General features: G+C 41.9%; 1 protein-coding gene across 4 annotated transcripts in view; it reads left to right on the forward strand.

Moving 5' to 3' along the window:
* Ppp1r14c (protein phosphatase 1, regulatory (inhibitor) subunit 14c) overlaps positions 1–17,356 on the forward strand; it is a 180,678-nt gene that overhangs the window by 71,972 nt on the left and 91,350 nt on the right. For all 4 annotated transcript variants that reach the window (XR_010057354.1, XM_063273005.1, NM_133425.3 and 1 more), the window contains exon 3: positions 428–460. Coding sequence is in view for 3 of the 4 variants with exons in the window: in XM_063273005.1 (XP_063129075.1) it covers positions 428–460 (33 nt within the window). In the remaining variant the exon portion in view is untranslated. The remainder of the gene's footprint in view (positions 1–427; positions 461–17,356) is intronic.

Below are 17,356 nucleotides of genomic sequence, written 5' to 3' on the forward strand. Positions count from 1 at the left end.
TTCTTAGATATGTATTTATTGATTTCTACATCCAATGAGATAAAATGTGACTGTAGATAGTCAGTAGTAATCCTTGACAGACCATTGTAAAATATGATTTAAGGTTGAAATGAGGGAGCTGGAGAGAAAGTTCGGTAGTTAAGAGCACTTGGCGCTCTTCCAGAGAGCTAGAGTTCTATTCCTAGCACCCAAGTCAGTGGGCTCACAAACTGTCCATAACTCCAGCTCCCTGGGACATTGAACATCCTCCCCTCATGGATCCTGCATTCATGTGTACATATCACACACACACACACACACACACACACACACACACACACACACAAAATTTGAGATAAAATAATTTAAATTAAAAAATGACTTTTTAATTTCACCTTTAAGATGATGAATTTAAAAAAATCCTGACTTTCTGTGTATTTAATTCTAGGAAGCTCTTGTAGACTGCTATAAACCAACAGAGGTAAGCCAATTATTCTACCTAAGTGCTGTGTTGGAATTGGTTTTTTGTCAAATCAATTTGCCTGTTTTAAAAGCTAAGCTACAACAAGTGAATACAAATGATCAGTTTCCACCCGTGCTCACCTGTGTTTCTCATCTCTAAGCCTAAATCTGTTTGGTTCAGATGTTATTAGAGTAGGGTTTTAGAGAAAATCTTCACGTCAGAGAAAATTGTGAGGAGATACAGAGTCATTACAGATGGAGACTATAGTTTATGACTTTATGGATATACATTTTAAAAACATGCTTCAAGTCAGGGTTGGCCAGGTGGCTCAGCAATTAGCAGCACTGGCTGCTCTTCAGAGGACCCAGGCTAGGTTTCCTGCAGCCACACAGCAAGTTTCAACCATTTGTAACACCAGTTCCAGATGATCCAGTACCCTATGCTGGCATCTGTGTGTATACACCTATGCACATGCTGTATAGACATATACGCAGACAAAAAACATACATGTAAATTACCTTTATTAGGAGAGAAAAATGTTCTGCTTCATCTGTGTGTTTAACAAGTGTTATGTTTAGTATTAGAAACAATAGATATTGCTGATTAGACCAAAGCATTTGATATAGAGATTAAGGTTTTGATCAGTTATGAAATAATTAGCTCCCTCCGACCCCCACCAAATACTTCATTTGTTCCTGTGGTAAATCAGAGAAATGGGAAGACCTGTCAGATGACCGGAGGTCACTTAAGGTCAAAGCAATGGTGCTTGACTCTTCTGAGATTTGAAGCGGTTAAACTATGGAAAAGAAAATATGTGTTTAAGACTGTGTAAATGTCTGTGTCTAAGGTGTTTTATGATCATTTAGTTTAAGGGTACATATCAATTTGAGCCATGTATTTAAAGCCCCCTGTTTTGACTGCATCCTATAGAAGTGTAAATATTTAACTTTGTCTATTAAAAGTGTATTTTTGGTGAATGTGACACACATTCATACTTTTGAAAAGTCACCAATGTCATAAGGCCAAGAAAGAAAAGCTTGTACTCCCTTCCCTCTCTCTAGAGGAAATATATATATATATATACTTTTCTCTAGAGGAAATATATATATGTATATATACTTTTCATTTATTGTCTTTCTGGGAAAGATGACAATTCTTTCTACATAATTCTTTTTTATTCATCCCTCCATTAAAATTATGTAGCGGTATTGTATAAAATCAATAGTTGAAGCCTGTAATATTACCATCTAAACAAGTGTTTTCACTACAAAGCTAACAGTAAACTAGGGCCATGGCTTCTCACATGCATATGACCATGTATACCTGTGCACGTATGTGCACGTGCGTGCATGTGGCCCTTTTCCTTTGTCTGTTTTTTACTCATTGTTTTTATTTACTTCTTCTTCAGCTTTCTGAATCTATGGTTTTCTTCTTATTTGGAAATTTACTTTGATGGAACCTTGAAGCCCATTCTCAATTTGTTTTCCATGACTTCACCTTGTACCCAGCTTTCTAAAAGATGTCCTGGACTTGAGTTCTTCTAATATTTTTATTGCTACCTTAAAGGGTTGCCTGTCTCATATCTAACATCTCAGATTTCTTTCTGGACAGGTTTCCATTTGTTTTAGTATTTCCCCCCGTTTCAGTAGTCAGTGTTATTCTCCTTGAGGACTTTAATCAGGTGTTTTACTTTTAACCTTATTCTGTTTATTCTTGGGTCTTATTCTGTGGTGAGCAGGTTGCCAGTCAGACTTTTTAATCCTGCTTTGTGTGGCATAAAATAAGGGCAGTATAACCGTGAGCAACATAATAATGCTAGTCCCTTAGGATTGCATTACAGTGAGCTGTCACCGCTGTCACTATAAATGCAGGGTATTTACACAACAAAAATCTCACATATGTTCCTGAGAACAGAGCCCCGACTTTAAATGATGCATGGTTACTTGAATGTCTTTCTTTGTTCCCCTGGGAAGATTGAGGCTGTGTCAAAGTGATTGTTCTAACCCCCGACTGGAAAGTTGCCAGTTTGACTTTAGGCTTTCTGGAAGCAGAAGGAGACAAAAGAGCCTCCCTCCACCTTAGCTGTTTGGGGAATAGAGCTTCTTTATCTTCAGAGTGTCGAGTGTCGGGGGGTGAATATGAATTAGAACATTCTGATGTTAGACAAAATACTCCTAGGGATGTAGTTGAGAAAAAATGAGGACTGGACATGGAGCTCAGTTTGGAGTGCTTGCCCGGAATGTAAAGGGTTGTTGTCTGAGTCCTCCGTCCCCTTTGGAGATGGTGAGACGGCACAGGACCAGTGGCACAGATTAAGGGAACAGGTGAGAATGCAGCAGCAAGCTCATTTATTAATTCTTGGAGAACTCCCTTTACACTGTCCATCCTTATCCCATTGGTTCCAAGCAAGCCTGTTCTCCAAAAGGGAGTTCCTGATTGGCTGTTGTCTGCGTCATCAATCTCTAGGCTCTCAGGCAGACTTCAGTTTGTCCCTCATGTGCTAGCTGCCTCTGAGGATGGGGGGTAAGGTTGAGGGGGACGCATGGGGCACTTGCTGTTTACTGACTTGTGAGGATGAGGCCACCACCCTGGCAGCGGGTCTTTCTTCTTCCCCTCCACGCACGCAAGTACTTGTGACTACATGGAGGCTAGGGATCAACTTTGCCTGTCATTCCCCAGGTGAGGTCTATCTTGGCCCGGTTTTGTGGTTTGTTGGTTCTTTGAGAGATGATTTCTCACTGGCCTAGAGATCTCCATGTGGTAGGCTAGGTTAGCTAGCCAGAAAGCCCTAGGAATCCTCTAGGCTCTGCCTGCTCAGTGCTGGAATTAGAGTGTTAACTACCATACCTGGTTGGGGGTTGAATTTAGCTTGTCATGATCTCACAGCAAGCTCTTGGCCAACTGGTTTAGCCAGCGTCAGCCTCTGGTCTTGATGCATTGTCTTAGGAGATTAGAAAAGAAAAAAGAAAAAAAATCACCCTTTGACTATTCTGAAAGGAGAGAGATGAGCTGGAGTTCCCAAGTGAGCATCTCTGGATTCTTTTTTTAGCTCATGGTTTCGAGGAATAGAAGTGCTGCAGAGTGAGGGAGTCTATTCAAGTTCATTTATCCTAAAAGATGCTTTGAGAAAGGTGGAGTGCTTTGGTATATGCTTGTAAGACACAGAGCTTTGTGTCAGTTGGACTAGAAAGAAACATATTGGCTTCTTATTTTTCAGAGTTAAGTACCTCACATTGTATCAACCTGTTCAATCTGGTGAAGAGGGCTTGAGTAACTTGACTACAATGTCAGAGAAGTAACCCAGGGAGTCACTGGTTGACTCTGAGGTCTAACACTGGGTCCTGTGCTCTGTCCTGCCATCCTACCTGTCCTCATGAGTACCTTGCCTCAGAACTTTAAAGGATTCTATCCAGTCTGAACTAGATGGCGAATAATTAAGCATCTCTCCTTTTAAAGCACCCATCTCTGGAGGTGCTGTATTTTGATCAAAGTTACTTTATACACAATCATGCCACTTGGAAGGTTGGAATGTAAACAAAGCATCTTTGATGATGGAGACAGAGTTGTTTATATCCCCTTGCCACAGAAGGAGAAGAGATGGTGGAAAGAAGAGGGAGTTTTAAGTTAAGTCTTTTGGGCAAAACCAGCCGGTGCTATGTAAGTTTTAATCAGGTTCTCAACCACTCTGGGCCTTCATTTCCTCTTGTTACAGATGCTCCTGTAAATGAAAGTACTCATAAATGTACCCCAGCAATTCTGTAAGGGTTATTTACAGTGATAATTTTAATGGTAGTAATTGATTTGTAAGCAGAGAATCTAATTATGTATTGAATATTTATTAAGTCAATTACAGCATAGTATTTTACACAGACTTAGACTTCCAGAGCACTTTTAGATTCATAGTGCAATAAGCAAGAAGGTATAAAGATTTCCCATCTATATCCCCAGCTTCCTCCATTATCAACATCCCCACAGAGTGGCACATTTGTAAGTCCTGTTGAGTCCGTGTAGAAACATGGTAATCACACACATCCATAGTCTACATTAGGGTTCACACTTGTTCTTGTACCTTCTGTGAGTTTTGAAAAAATTTGGCTTGTGTTCATCATAACTATGTCTTACAGAGTAGCTTCACTGCCTTGCATTCTGCCCTGCCAACCCCTTCTTCCTTGCAGACCCACACAACACTGGTCTTTGTAGTCCCCATGGTTTCCCCCTGTTGGCATCCAGCTGGAGTCTTGCAAGATGTCACTCCCTCAGCCTCACTTCTTCACACTCAGCCACTTCAGTCTCCTCCATGGCTTTCCATGGCTTGACAGCTCACTCCATTTTAGTTCTAGATGATAGCTCCAGGTCTATAACTAGTGCTCACACCTTAAATGATGTCTTGACTGGCTGCAAGTGTTGGCAATGCTGCTTTGAATATTCTTGTGCAGATTTTTGTAATGATAAGTTTCCATGCCTTTGGGGTTAATTCCAAGGAACATATAGTGTATCTTAAGACTATACTTGGATTTGTGGGAACTTACCAAACCCTTTTGAGGTAACCAGATGGTTTTTCGTTCTCCTCAGGAATGAATGCTCCTCCTGCCCCAAAGCCTCCACAACACTTGGTATTGTTAAAGTTCTTTACTTTTGGCTATTCTGAGAGGTGCATAGTGATATATCTTTGTTTTAATCTAAATTTTCCTATGACATGTCATATGGAGCACTTACTCGTATACATATTTGATACCCATATATTTCCTCAGAGGAGAGATATCTAGTGAGGTCTCTAGTTCAATTTTTTTAAACTGGGTTTTTCTTTGTTTTTGTTTTTGCTGCTGTTGAATATCAAGATGTCTTTATTTTTATTTTTTATCTTATGTGTCTGAGTGTCTTGTCTGCATGCATTTAAGTGCATCACATTCATGCTGTGCCTACAGCGACAAAAAGAGGATTTCTGATCCTGGAACGAGAGTTACAGGCAGCTGTGAGCCGCTATGTGAGGAGCTGGACACCAGACCCAGGTCCTTGTAACAACAGCAGCTGTTCTTAACCACTGAGCTGTCTCTCCAGCTCTTGCTATGGATTTTAAAAATTCTTCTAGACTAGGGATGTAGATCATTGGTAGAATAGTTGTGTATCATACACAAAGGGGAGAGAGTGGGAAACATTAGTTTGTCTTGTTCTCCAGGCTTTTAGTAATAGGTATATCTTTGAAAAGTCTTTTCTTCCACTCTGTTCTTTCTCTTTGGAGTGTCTTTTACAGACGGTTTACTTAGTGAAGCCCAGCTTATCAATGTTCTCTTCTTGCATGGAGTTCTTTTTCTTTGCCTTTGTTGATGCTCCAACACTCATCACTGTGGACAACCACTGCTGTTTTCTCCTATGATAGACATCTTACTGGACTGTTATTGTTTTACATTTAGGTCTGTATTTGGTCTGAGTTATTTTTCGAGGAGAGTAAAGAGTTGTCTCTAGAGTGTTTGCTTTTATCTTGAATGTGCATGTCCAGTCTGTATCAGCCCCAGTTGTTTGAAAGTTTTCTTTCCCCTCACCCTATTGCCTTTGAACCTTTATCAAAAATTAGTTGATTACATTTCCATAGGTCTATTTCTGGGCTATCTATTCTGAGTCATAGTTGGGCTTCTCTTGCTCCTCATAATACCAAAATAGTCTCAATTACTTGAGCCTTACAGTAGTACATCTTGAAGATAGATAGCATCTTCTCTCTAGTGGCTTTCTTCTATTGGTGCTATGATAATGGTTGTCAGTCATGTGCTTCTGCACTTTAGAATAGGCTAACAATAACCACGAAAGAATTTACTAGAAATTGTGAATGAGATTACATTCAATCTGGAGGTCAAGTCGGGGAGAGACAACGTATTTGACAACAGTATATCTTCTTACCAATAAAACTGGAATGCTTCCCTGTCTTAGTTTCTTTCCCTATTGCTGTGATAAAGTACCCTGACAAAACCAAATTAAGACAAGAAGAGTTTATTTTGGTTTATAATTCAAGGTACAGTCCAGTATGGTGGGGAAATCTTGGCAGCAGATGCTTGAAGCAGCTCGTTATGTCACAACCACACCAAAAGCAGATGAATGTCAGTGCTCAGATTTCCCCATGGCTCTCCATTTTTATATGGTCAAGGACCCTACCAAAAGAATAGCACTGCCCCAGTGGGAAGGTCTTCACACCTCAATTAATCCATTCAAGATAATCTCCCATGAGCATGCCCAGAGGCTAACCTAAGTATGCTTGGAGGCTTGTCTCCTAGATGATTCTGGATATTACCAAGTTGACAGTTAAGACATCACATCTCCTGCTTTTATTGATATGGCTTCAAGCTTAGGGATTCTTTCCTTAACTGTGTCCATTTTACTTTTGAGCCACCAAAGGTGGTCTACATTTCGGTGAGTGTTTTTCATCACAGGGACTTTCTCTCTATGTGTCATCTGCCCTTTCACCAGAGCCTTTGGCCAAGTACCATAGTTAGTTTCAATTCTTAGATCACTGTTTCTTGCCATTACCTGAATCTGATTAAGATGGTTGCTGCTTCTTTAAACTGTGACCTTTTCTGTTGTCTTGTATATTTGCTTGATAAATTAGGTACCAGAGACTTGTTACGAGTCATTAGTAACATAGGTTTGGGCTGGGTAGTCAGTGAAAGCTTTCTACAGCCAAAGGACACAGTCTCAGCCTTTCCAGTGAGCTATTGTCCCTGGACTGTAAAGTTCCTCAGTTCCTCTCAGTCTCTACATCAGCTCTCCTACCACACCTTCCTCTGACCTCCCACTAACTCACCCTACCCAAAATGGATAGAGCCAGCTAGAGTGGGGTTTTCCTCCCCTCAAGTTTCTTAGATTCTAGAAACACAAAGAATTTTCCTCTGATGTCCAATATGAGGACTTGGGAAAACTCACTAAATGATATCATGTCCAGACCTGAATCCCCTTAGGATATTTTTTTTATCTCTCTAGCAACTTGTCATTTGTGGATGGGTCTTCTTTCAGGGTGTTGGTCCCCACGGAGACAGAGACTGCTCCCTGTGGTTTTTCTACTCCAAGTTGTAATTCTCTGTATTTGCCCACCACTCTCTCCATTCGTGGTATTGGTTTGCCCTGTGGACTCACGTCTCTTATAGATTTAAAATGGAGTTGCTGATCTTCCATTCGGCTGTTGGCTTTTTTTTTTTTTAATTAACTTGAGTATTTCTTATATACATTTCGAGTGTTATTCGGCTGTTGGCTTTTTACTTCTTGGTAGGAAGGTGTTGCCATATGGATGCCTCACCACGTCAGCCTGCAGATGGACCCCACTGTTATCAGTTAAGGATCTGAGACATGGAGAGGCTACCAAAACCCCCACAGCCTGTCAGAGATCAGGTCAGAATGGTATGGAAACCCACAAGGTCAAGCTTAATTCACAGGAGGGCTGTGACCTGCCCACTGAATTTGAATCCATATAAAGTCTTCCACTCACATGCAAACATTCAAAATGTCCCAATTCACAAATTACATTCTTCAATTGTTATTATTAAAAATGACTTTCAAAAAACGTGCTAATTTCTCACAAGTATACTGATTTGGGCATGTCTCCCTCTGTCATACCTTTGCAGCTGTGATTTTCTTCTGTGTGTCACAGGCTGACTACCGAAAGGACTTTCATTTGTTCGATTTGGTTTATATCCTAACTGTGAACTCTTGACATGTCATACCTTTCATGACTTGGGCACATCAAGACTCATGATGTAATTAGGGCCAGCTCTCTCTGTAGTAGTGAATAGAGGGTAAGATTAGGTGAAGGGGGGGCTAGCACATGAGGTTGCCCTGGATCTTCACACATGTGCCAGGGCACAGACATGGTCATAGTCACACACAGAAGTACACACACACACACACACACACACACACACACACACACACACACACTGGGAGAGAGTGTGAGGGGGTGGGCATGTTTTGAAATCATGTTCCCCATGAGTAAATGCCAATTTGGATGTAGTTGATATAAAACAGGTTTAAGTAGATGAGGAAAGAGAACATTGTTACAGCATGCATGTAGGACATGGTAATTCTGTTTCCCGTTATTTGGGGTTGAGTAGTCAGTATGCCAACCCGCTGGTGTTGGCAGGATTGGAGGGATGTTTGAGCAACTTTAACCAAGCCAAGCTGAGTCTCATTTCTTATTTCTCTGTCCCTTACTTGATTTTCAAGTCTTAGGATTACATAGGTGTCCCTCCATTATATTGGAGTAAGGGACAGAAAATGTATTTGGTGCCTACAGGAGGAGTCTGCCTTCCTGACTGCAGGGAGTGGCAGGATGGGCTCCTGCGACAGATGGGCTCTTCTGAAAAGGGTTTGCTCCTAGCTGAAGGTGCCCATGTCACTGCACAGGGTAAACATTGAGTTTTTCTTCCAGTACTTTGGTGTTATTTGCTCTCCCAGTGGCTGCACTACAAGTTTGCCTTTGAATAATCAAAGCCTATCGGTTGCTATGGAGTTAGAAGTTCCCAGGATGATTCAGAGACCATGGTGGCAAGAAGTATTTCCAAGTCCTAGTTATCTGTAGGGGCCATTTCTATGTAGTAAATGTGCTATGGTTTAGAAATAGAAACTGACTGATGCTTTCTGGAAGACAGCCCGCTCTGATGCCACCCCCCCCATCCCAATTCTGCCCAATGGAAGGCAGATTCTGCTTGTTTGGGCCTTGTGCCATGATGTTACTTTTCTAAGGGACTTTGGTATATCTAGTTTATGCTGACATGGACTGACTTACAGATTTCCTTGAACTGGGTAGGGTGAAAAGATCATCTGAGTATTGACTGCACCAGAAGCTTATGGGTGTCTGAAGAAGGCACAATCATTGCTTTACCACAACCTCTCATTCATTTTCTCAACCAATGTTTACGGACACTAATCTAAAGACAGGGACACAACAGTGAATGCTCACTACTATTTAAAAGGCAATCTCCTGAGAAGGGGACTTGGGTAGGTATTTAAATGCTGAAAGGAATAGCGAAATAGGGAAACAGGTCATCATTGTCCTTCTGTCAGCTCACCAGCTTCTGTAGCTTAGAAGCCCAAGTGTGGCTTAGAGGAATTGCTCAAACAAGGGGCAGCCAGGTTGCTCAGCTTAATAATCCTGAATTCTCAAGCAAGAAACCCTATGTTATATCTCTGTTAGGCCCTTCTGATTTGGCTTATGAGACTTTTTCTAAAGAGACATCAGTCTGGGTCTGCAAGAGGAACAGATCTTGACTAGGTAAGAGACTCCACACTCCTCAAAAAGATCCCCAGATAACTTCTTGCACACCACTAGTTAACAAAATAATTCTGCCTAAAGAAAAAGTATAAGAGAATAAGCATGGGTATACAGAAACAAAGGAAAGAGTTGCTGCCACCCTCAGAAAAAAAGCTTTCAAATAGAAACAAAATTGGCCCTGAAGTTCTGTAGAATAACAGGGCAATGAATGCTTAAGGATGAGGTTAGTACTGAGATAACACGTAAGGCTTCATCAGGTAGCCTAAAAGATCTCAGATCTGACTGTTAACTGCACATTTTCAAACATATATCCCTCCCCCCTTTTTATTTTTTCAAGACCAGATTTTTCTGTGTAACAACCCTGGCTGTTCTGGAACCCGCTCTGTAGACCAGGCTGGCCTTGAACTTACAGTAATCCTCTTGCCTTTGCCTCCCAAGTGCTGGGATTAAAGTCATATGCTAACACCATTGCCACTGCCATCCAGCATTTTGTTTTGTTTTGAGGTTTTATATAGGCCAGGCTATCCTCAAATTCACTACATAGCTGAGGATGAACTTCTGATTCTGCTGCCTCTACCTGCTGAGGGCTAGGGTGAGAGATATGCACCATGCAGGTCTTGTGTGGTGGTGGAGATTGAATCTAGGGCTTAAGTTTGCTAGACCACTAAGCTACATCCCCAGGCCCCTCCTACTCTTTATGCCCCAGATCTCTTTGCCCAGTGTGTGTTGGGACTGACATTGAAAATAAACCTCATGCTCTTGCTCTCCCTTGCTGCTTTTCTGTGGACTCCTATCAGGAACATCAGCTTCCTGCTGGTATATGTGTAAAGCCCATTAAGGTCGTCTTTATATCCAGAAGTATTACCTGACAGTAGTTATGGGACAAAAGTCTGTGTCCACTTCCTGTTTGGTGAAGATTCAGCACTCTGCAAAGTTACCGAACGGTTCACAAGACTGTCCCCACTGCAAAAAACCAATTGCAGGTTTAGAGGTACCTCGGGTAAGCTATGTGTTTGGTGATTTAATAGAGGAGCCCACAGATTCATTGAATTCCATTATATTTCTTATTCTGATCCATCTAGTAAACATAACAGATTAATGGGCCCACTTGACATTTTCTAATGATTGATGGAGACTTTATAGCTTCTTACTAAATTTAAAATGATCTCTCTTACCTTAACGCAACCCCATTTCCCTCTGTGTGGTTAGAACTACATAGACATAAACAAATGGGAATTAAAGAACAATGTGGGGTGCACTGGGCTCCTTTGCTGTATGCAGACACGGGTGGGTTTTTTGTAAGAAACAAACACATCTAGAAGTAGGAATTGAATATCAGATTAAAGAGACTGTAATCACAACAAAATGAATTAATCTTTAAAGCAGATAGGAATCAAGCAAAGAACATAGCTTCATGTCTTCAAGTTAAAGAAGGGAAATCAAAACTGGTCTGTGATTAAGTCCTTCAGGAATTTATATTAGCAGAAGTCATTTGACAGCACCCATAAGACGTCACCTGAAGCAGATAGCAAGAACCAATTTTCAGATAATGAAAAGTAGGGTCAATTTTGATAGGCCCTGTGAGCTGATGGATCGAACTGTAGTCTTCCTGACTCCCTAGATGTAGTGAATATTGACTCAGATATTGTAGTGAATAAAAACACAGACATACATGGCTCAATTTCAGCCTGCCTTTTTGGCTCAATTGCTGGGAACTTCTGTCTCCTGTTGTTAGCATGCCCATCCCAATACTCTTAGTTCAGCACCTCTTAATCTGCCCTTAGGTTAGTGTCCCTATTACCTTCTCCTCGTTCAACAACCCAAAATTGCCCTCCAGTTAGTTGTGTTTCTAATCTCCTGCTTGGGGAAGCAGTCAATGTCCACTCCGCCCAAGACCTACATGGTTGTTCATCTTTCTTCCCTCTAAAGCATGGCAAAATCCCCCTTCCTCTTTCTGCATCTCTTAGCCTGCCTGTGGGGACCTGGAATTCCCACCTCTCCTTCCCCCCAGCTTTTGGACCCTAGCATCTTTTGATTGACCAAGAACCAATTGGGGAGCAGGACCTTAGCATCAGAAGCACCCCCTACAGAGTCCCACCCTCCATTTCTCTCACTTCTCCTAACTTTGGCGAATTGAGACGTTCTTCTACTCATCTGGTTCACACATTGCCAGACTCTCACCTTGACTGCTGTTTTAATTAATTTTTTGTTGTTGTGATAAACATTATAGCTCAAAGCAACTTGGAAAGGAAAAGGTTTATTTTAATGTCTAGGTTATAGACTGACATGAAAGCAAGTCAGGGCAGAAACTTGAGACAGGAAACTGGAGGCAGAAACTGATGGACAAGCTTTGGAGGAACCATGCTTACTGACTTGCTCCTCATGGTTTTCTCAGCTTGCTTTCTTATACAACCGATGACCACCTGCCCAGAGGTAGTACAACCCACAATGGGCTGGTCCTTTCCATGCCAACCATTTATCAAGAAAGTGACCCACAATCTTTCTTACAGACCAACTCAGTTGAGTTTCACTCTTTCCAGAAATCTCTAGTTTTTTTCAAGTTGACAAAAAGCTAACCAGCACAAACTTGCCCTTGAAGCCAGGTATGGTGAACACCTGGAATCCTAGTACTTCAGAGTCTAAGGCTGAAGATGGCTGGATTTAAGTCTAGCCTGGGTTACATAGCAGGACTCTGGATCACAAAGAAAACAAAACAAAAGCAAACAACAATGACAAACAAACAAACAAAAACTCTTTAAAAATACTTAGGTTTAAGTTGATAGTGAACCTGGGCCTGGGGCAAGTGGAGCCTGTCAATGTGCAGTTTTAGAGCAGTTCTTGGAAGCTAATCAGGGAGAACACACAGCCATGTGGACATGGGCAGGATTGCTGGTCCCTGTGAATCTCACTCTTAAGAAGTTTTATCTGCTTTTTCTCTCTGCCTCTGCCTCTGCCTCTGCCTCTGCCTCTGCCTCTGCCTCTGCCTCTGCCTCTGCCTCTGCCTCTGCCTCTGCCTCTGCCTCTGCCTCTGCCTCTGCCTCTGCCTCTGCCTCTGCCTCTGCCTCTGCCTCTGCCTCTGAAGTGGGTAGTGTGTTCAAGAAAAGAGATTGTACATCCATAGTTCTTTCAGGCACATTTCGTTAGCGCTTTCCTTGCTGGCTCAGTTACTGTGATTGGTGACACCATTCTTCAGAGAGTGACACCTTAGAGCCCTTGTGTTGGGAAACAATTCTAATTAAAAAGTTACTGTTTAATATCTATTCAGCTTATTTCTTTCTAAGTGGTTCAGGATACTGGAAAGGATGACCTAAGTGTAGTTTCTGTATACAGCAAAGATGGCTTTCTTCCTTATTTTCCAGGAATCCATCTTTTGGGAAACTCCAAGTTGTCAGCAATGAACATAACAGATTAATTACTTTGAATGACCAGGGAAGGCCCAGGGACACCTGGCTATGGTGATAATTAGAAAGCATGTGTCCATCTGCTGCCTCTGGCACAGGCTGGGGCAGGCCCATATGTGGGTGGTGGGGGTGGATGCTGAAAGCCAAAGAACCCAGAAGAGATCTAGAAAATAAGGTTTCAGAGTAGACATGTTACAAATTCTGAACCTGGTGGGACTGCTGCCAGGGCTCCTCGGACCTGTTTAGAAATCAGGTGACTGTATGCTACCTGGAGTTAACTTTGCAAGCTTTAGGGGAATGCTATACTTTCTGTGGCTGTGTTGATTTCACTTCCCTTCTCTTCTCTCCGGTGTCATTTCTTCATCTCCCCTAATATCCTGTCCTGTTTTCTCCGCTTCTTTACCCTCCCACTTTCTCTCTCATTATAAAAAGAACAGCCTAAGCTCCACTCTTCCCTTACTCTCCCAGATCATCACTTACCCAAGATTAACAAAACACCTTTGAGAACCTTCAGAGTGTCTTGGGTCAGTGGTTACTTTCTATGATTTTTCCTTTAAACAAAAGATCTGTTTTCCATTTTATGTGCATGAGTGTTTTGCTTGCTTTTATGTCTGTGTACCACATGCATGCCTGGTGTCCATGGAGAACAGAAGATGGAACTGGATCCCCTGGAGTAGAGTTACAGGCAGTTGTAAGCTGGCATGTGGGTGCTGGGAACTGAACCTGGGTCCTCTACAAGAGTGACAAGTGCTCTTCACTGCAGAATCATGTCTCTGGCTTGCTATACCCTTTCTTTACTTCCAAGCCACAGCTGTATGAATCCACTCATTCATTCAGATAATTCTTTACAGATCTTTGCAAGGCTTCTCCTAACAACTTGTCTTGACAAACCAGCAAAGGTGAACCAGGCTGTGTGGCCACCGAGTGGTGACAGGAATACACAGAAATTATTTTGTCTTTTATAATTTACAATAATATTTTGAAAGTCTCTTTTTTTTAACCTTGCTTATTTTGTCTAACTTTGATATTAATTCAGTGAGTTGTATAATTTGTTCATCCTTCCTTGTCTTCCTTTACTGTATAATTTTCTTTAAACATCATGATGGTTTGTATATGCTTGGCCCAACATGTAGCACTATTAGGAGGTGTGGCCCTGTTGGAGTAGGTGTGTCACTGTGGGCATGGACTTTAAGACCCTCATCCTAACTGCCTGGAAGTCAGTCAGATGAAGAGGTAGAACTCTAACTTCTGCCTGTACCATGCCTGCCTGGATGCTGCCATGCTCCCACCTTGACGATAATGGACTGAACCTCTGAACCTGTAAGCCAGCCCCAATTAAATGTTGTCCTTTATAAAAGTTGCTTTGGTCATGGTGTCTGTTCACAGCCATGAAATCTTAACTGAGACAGAAGTTGGTACCAGGGTATTATGATAGGCCTGACCATGTTTTTGTTTGGAAGAATGTCAATTTTTGGACTTTGGATTTGGGAAGCAGTGGAACGCTTTAAGTGGGGATAACTAGGCTATCCTAGTAGGAATGTGGAAGACTTTATTTCTGTGAGTGATTTGAATTGTGCAGACATGGCCCAAGAGGTTTCAGTGGGGTGGAATTTCAGTGTATGGCATAGAGATAGTTTCTGTGGTATTCTGTGATAAAGAATGTGGCTGCTTTTTGTCATTGTCTGAAGAGTCTGCCTGAGGCTAAGGTGAAGAGATTTAGAGTAATTGCTTTGAAAAAGGGAGTCTTAAAACAGACTGGTATAAATTCTGTTGTGTGGTTACTAAAGTTCCCTCTTATGAAGAGAATTTTAATGAAAAGGAGCAAGCTGAGAAAGGAAAAATACAAAATATATGCTTCAAGTATTAAACTGACACCAGGAAGTAGAATAGAGCTGAACCCTATGTTCTAGGAGATAACAGATTAAGGAAGTGGGACTTTGGGGCAAGATCTCACCCAGGTAAGTTTAGGTTCAGGCATGGTGGTATATACCTTTAATCCCAGGAGAGAAAGCCAAGCAGATCTCTGAGGTCAAGGTCAGCCTGGAACAGAGGAAGTTCTAGGTGAACAAAAGCTTAAGTCCAGATGTGATGATACACATCTTTAATCCCAGGAGACAGAACCATGTAGATCTCGGAGTTCTACAGAGTAATTTCCAGGACAACCAAACTTAGGCAGTGAGGGAATTGAAAAAGATAAAACTGGTAATAGAAGAAGGGGGATCATGTTCTAGCCTTAGCAAGCAACAGTACTTGGCAATTTTGGCCATTTGCCTCTGGCTTTATAGCTAAGAGTAAAAGGAGAATACTTCAACAATTGATGCTGGTTAGCTGGAGGCTAAAAAATTAGCAGTGATTAAGAGGAGACCAACATCACTGAGGTGAAATCTTCTGTGAAGTGTTTTCTGAGAGTACAAAGAAGCTGTAGTCCAGAGATCACCAAGGTTGTTCCTCATGCTACAGCTGCACTTGGTAACATGTAAGAATCACCTAGGTGATATTTGTTTTGAAGATATGAAGGGGTCATTGAGAGCAGATGAGGCTTAGCACTGTGACAGGCCAGGGAAGGCCACTGGTGAAGGGGCAGCCTCTGTTATAGTTGATGGCCCAAGCTTTCTGGGGTCATGCAAAGAAGTTGAAGCTTTGCACCATGAAGAAAGTCTATGAGAGACTACAGTGAAGCTTAGTTGCAGTTGAAGGCCCTGTCATATTGGAGATACTAGTACCATAGGGTGATCACCAAAAGTAGCAGAAGCAGTAGAGAAGAGTCTACCAGAGCCTAGGTAATACAGAAGACCGAGCTAGAGAAGTGATGCAAGCCCTTTGAAGGAGTCCAGAAGATCATGTGTGGATCCCAGATATTAGAACAAGAAGCTGCGCAGCTGATTTAGAAAGCCCAAAATGTTAAAGATGCCAGAGCCATGGGATACCTGCTGAGAAAAGCTGCAACAGGGAATGGAACCAGCCCAGGAGGAAGAACTTTGTTGTAGTCAATAAAAATGAAAAAGGAGTGGAGATCTGAAGACTGCTTTGGCATCAGACATGGAGATGCAGAGTTTGGAGTCTGCCCAGCTGGTTTCCTGTCTTGCTTTGGGAATTACAGTTAAGTGATTGGATAAATCTTAGAAGAGACTTTGAACTTTGGACTTTGAACATTGTTGAGACTTTGGAAGTTGGACTAAATGTACATTTTTATTATGCTATGGCTAGGTATGGCCTCCAATGATTCAGGTATTTGAACAAGACTATGAGGTCCAGGGAGTGGAGTATGGTGGATTATATATGCTTGGCCCAGGGCGTGGCACTAGTAAGATGTGCGGCCTTGTTGGAGTAGGTGTGTAAATGTGTGTGTGGGCTTTAAAATCCTTGTCCTAGTTGGCTGGAAGTGAGTCTTCTATCAGCCTCCAGATGAATATGTAGAACTCTCAGCTCCTCCCACACGATGCCTGTCTGGACACTGCCATGCTACCACCTTGCTGATAATGGACTGAAACTCTAAACCTGTAAGTCAGCCCCAATTAAAAGTTGTCCTTATAAGAGTTGCCTTGGTCATGGTATTTATTCACAGCAATGAAACCCTAAGACAAACATTTTTATTTAATACTATTAGTGTGGGGGTGTACTGTGTGGCAGGACACCCCCACTTTTTGTGAAGTCAGAGGACAGTCTTCAGGAGTTGGTTCTTAACTTCCACCTTGTTTAGGCCAGGTCTTTTATGCTGCCATGAGAGACTATTCTGCATGTTTTAGGCTGGCTAGCCTGTGAGTGTCTGGCTGATTCTCCATCTCTGCCTCTCATTTCACCCTATGAGTGCAGGAACCACAGATTGACACCGGTGCATCCAGTGTTTTTATGTGGTGATTCTGAGGCTCAAACCCAGGTCACAGGCTGGCTCAGCAAATGCTTTCATCTGCTAAGACATCTGGCCAGCCATGGAGAGCATTCTTTTTTCTCATGTATTTATTGTGTGTGTTTATGTGTGTGCCACGATACATATGGAGGGGTCAGAGGAAAGCTTTCAAAAGTCAGGACTTTCCTTCTGTCTCTACTACAATTATCTACTCTTCTATTGGTAACTGCTTGGACTCTGTTCAGCTTTTAATTATGAAGAAGAATATTATTATGGACCTATTGTCTCGTGTATGAGCATGTCTTCAAGGAATACAGCAGGAGGTGGTGGGATGTTTCAGCTTGCTACATGCTCACCAGTGTAGATTTCCCTCACCCTCATTATCACAATGCTTAAAATTATTGAACTTTTAAGAT

This window comes from Rattus norvegicus, chromosome 1 (genome assembly GCF_036323735.1).
Source record: "Rattus norvegicus strain BN/NHsdMcwi chromosome 1, GRCr8, whole genome shotgun sequence".
Taxonomy (NCBI): domain Eukaryota; kingdom Metazoa; phylum Chordata; class Mammalia; order Rodentia; family Muridae; genus Rattus; species Rattus norvegicus.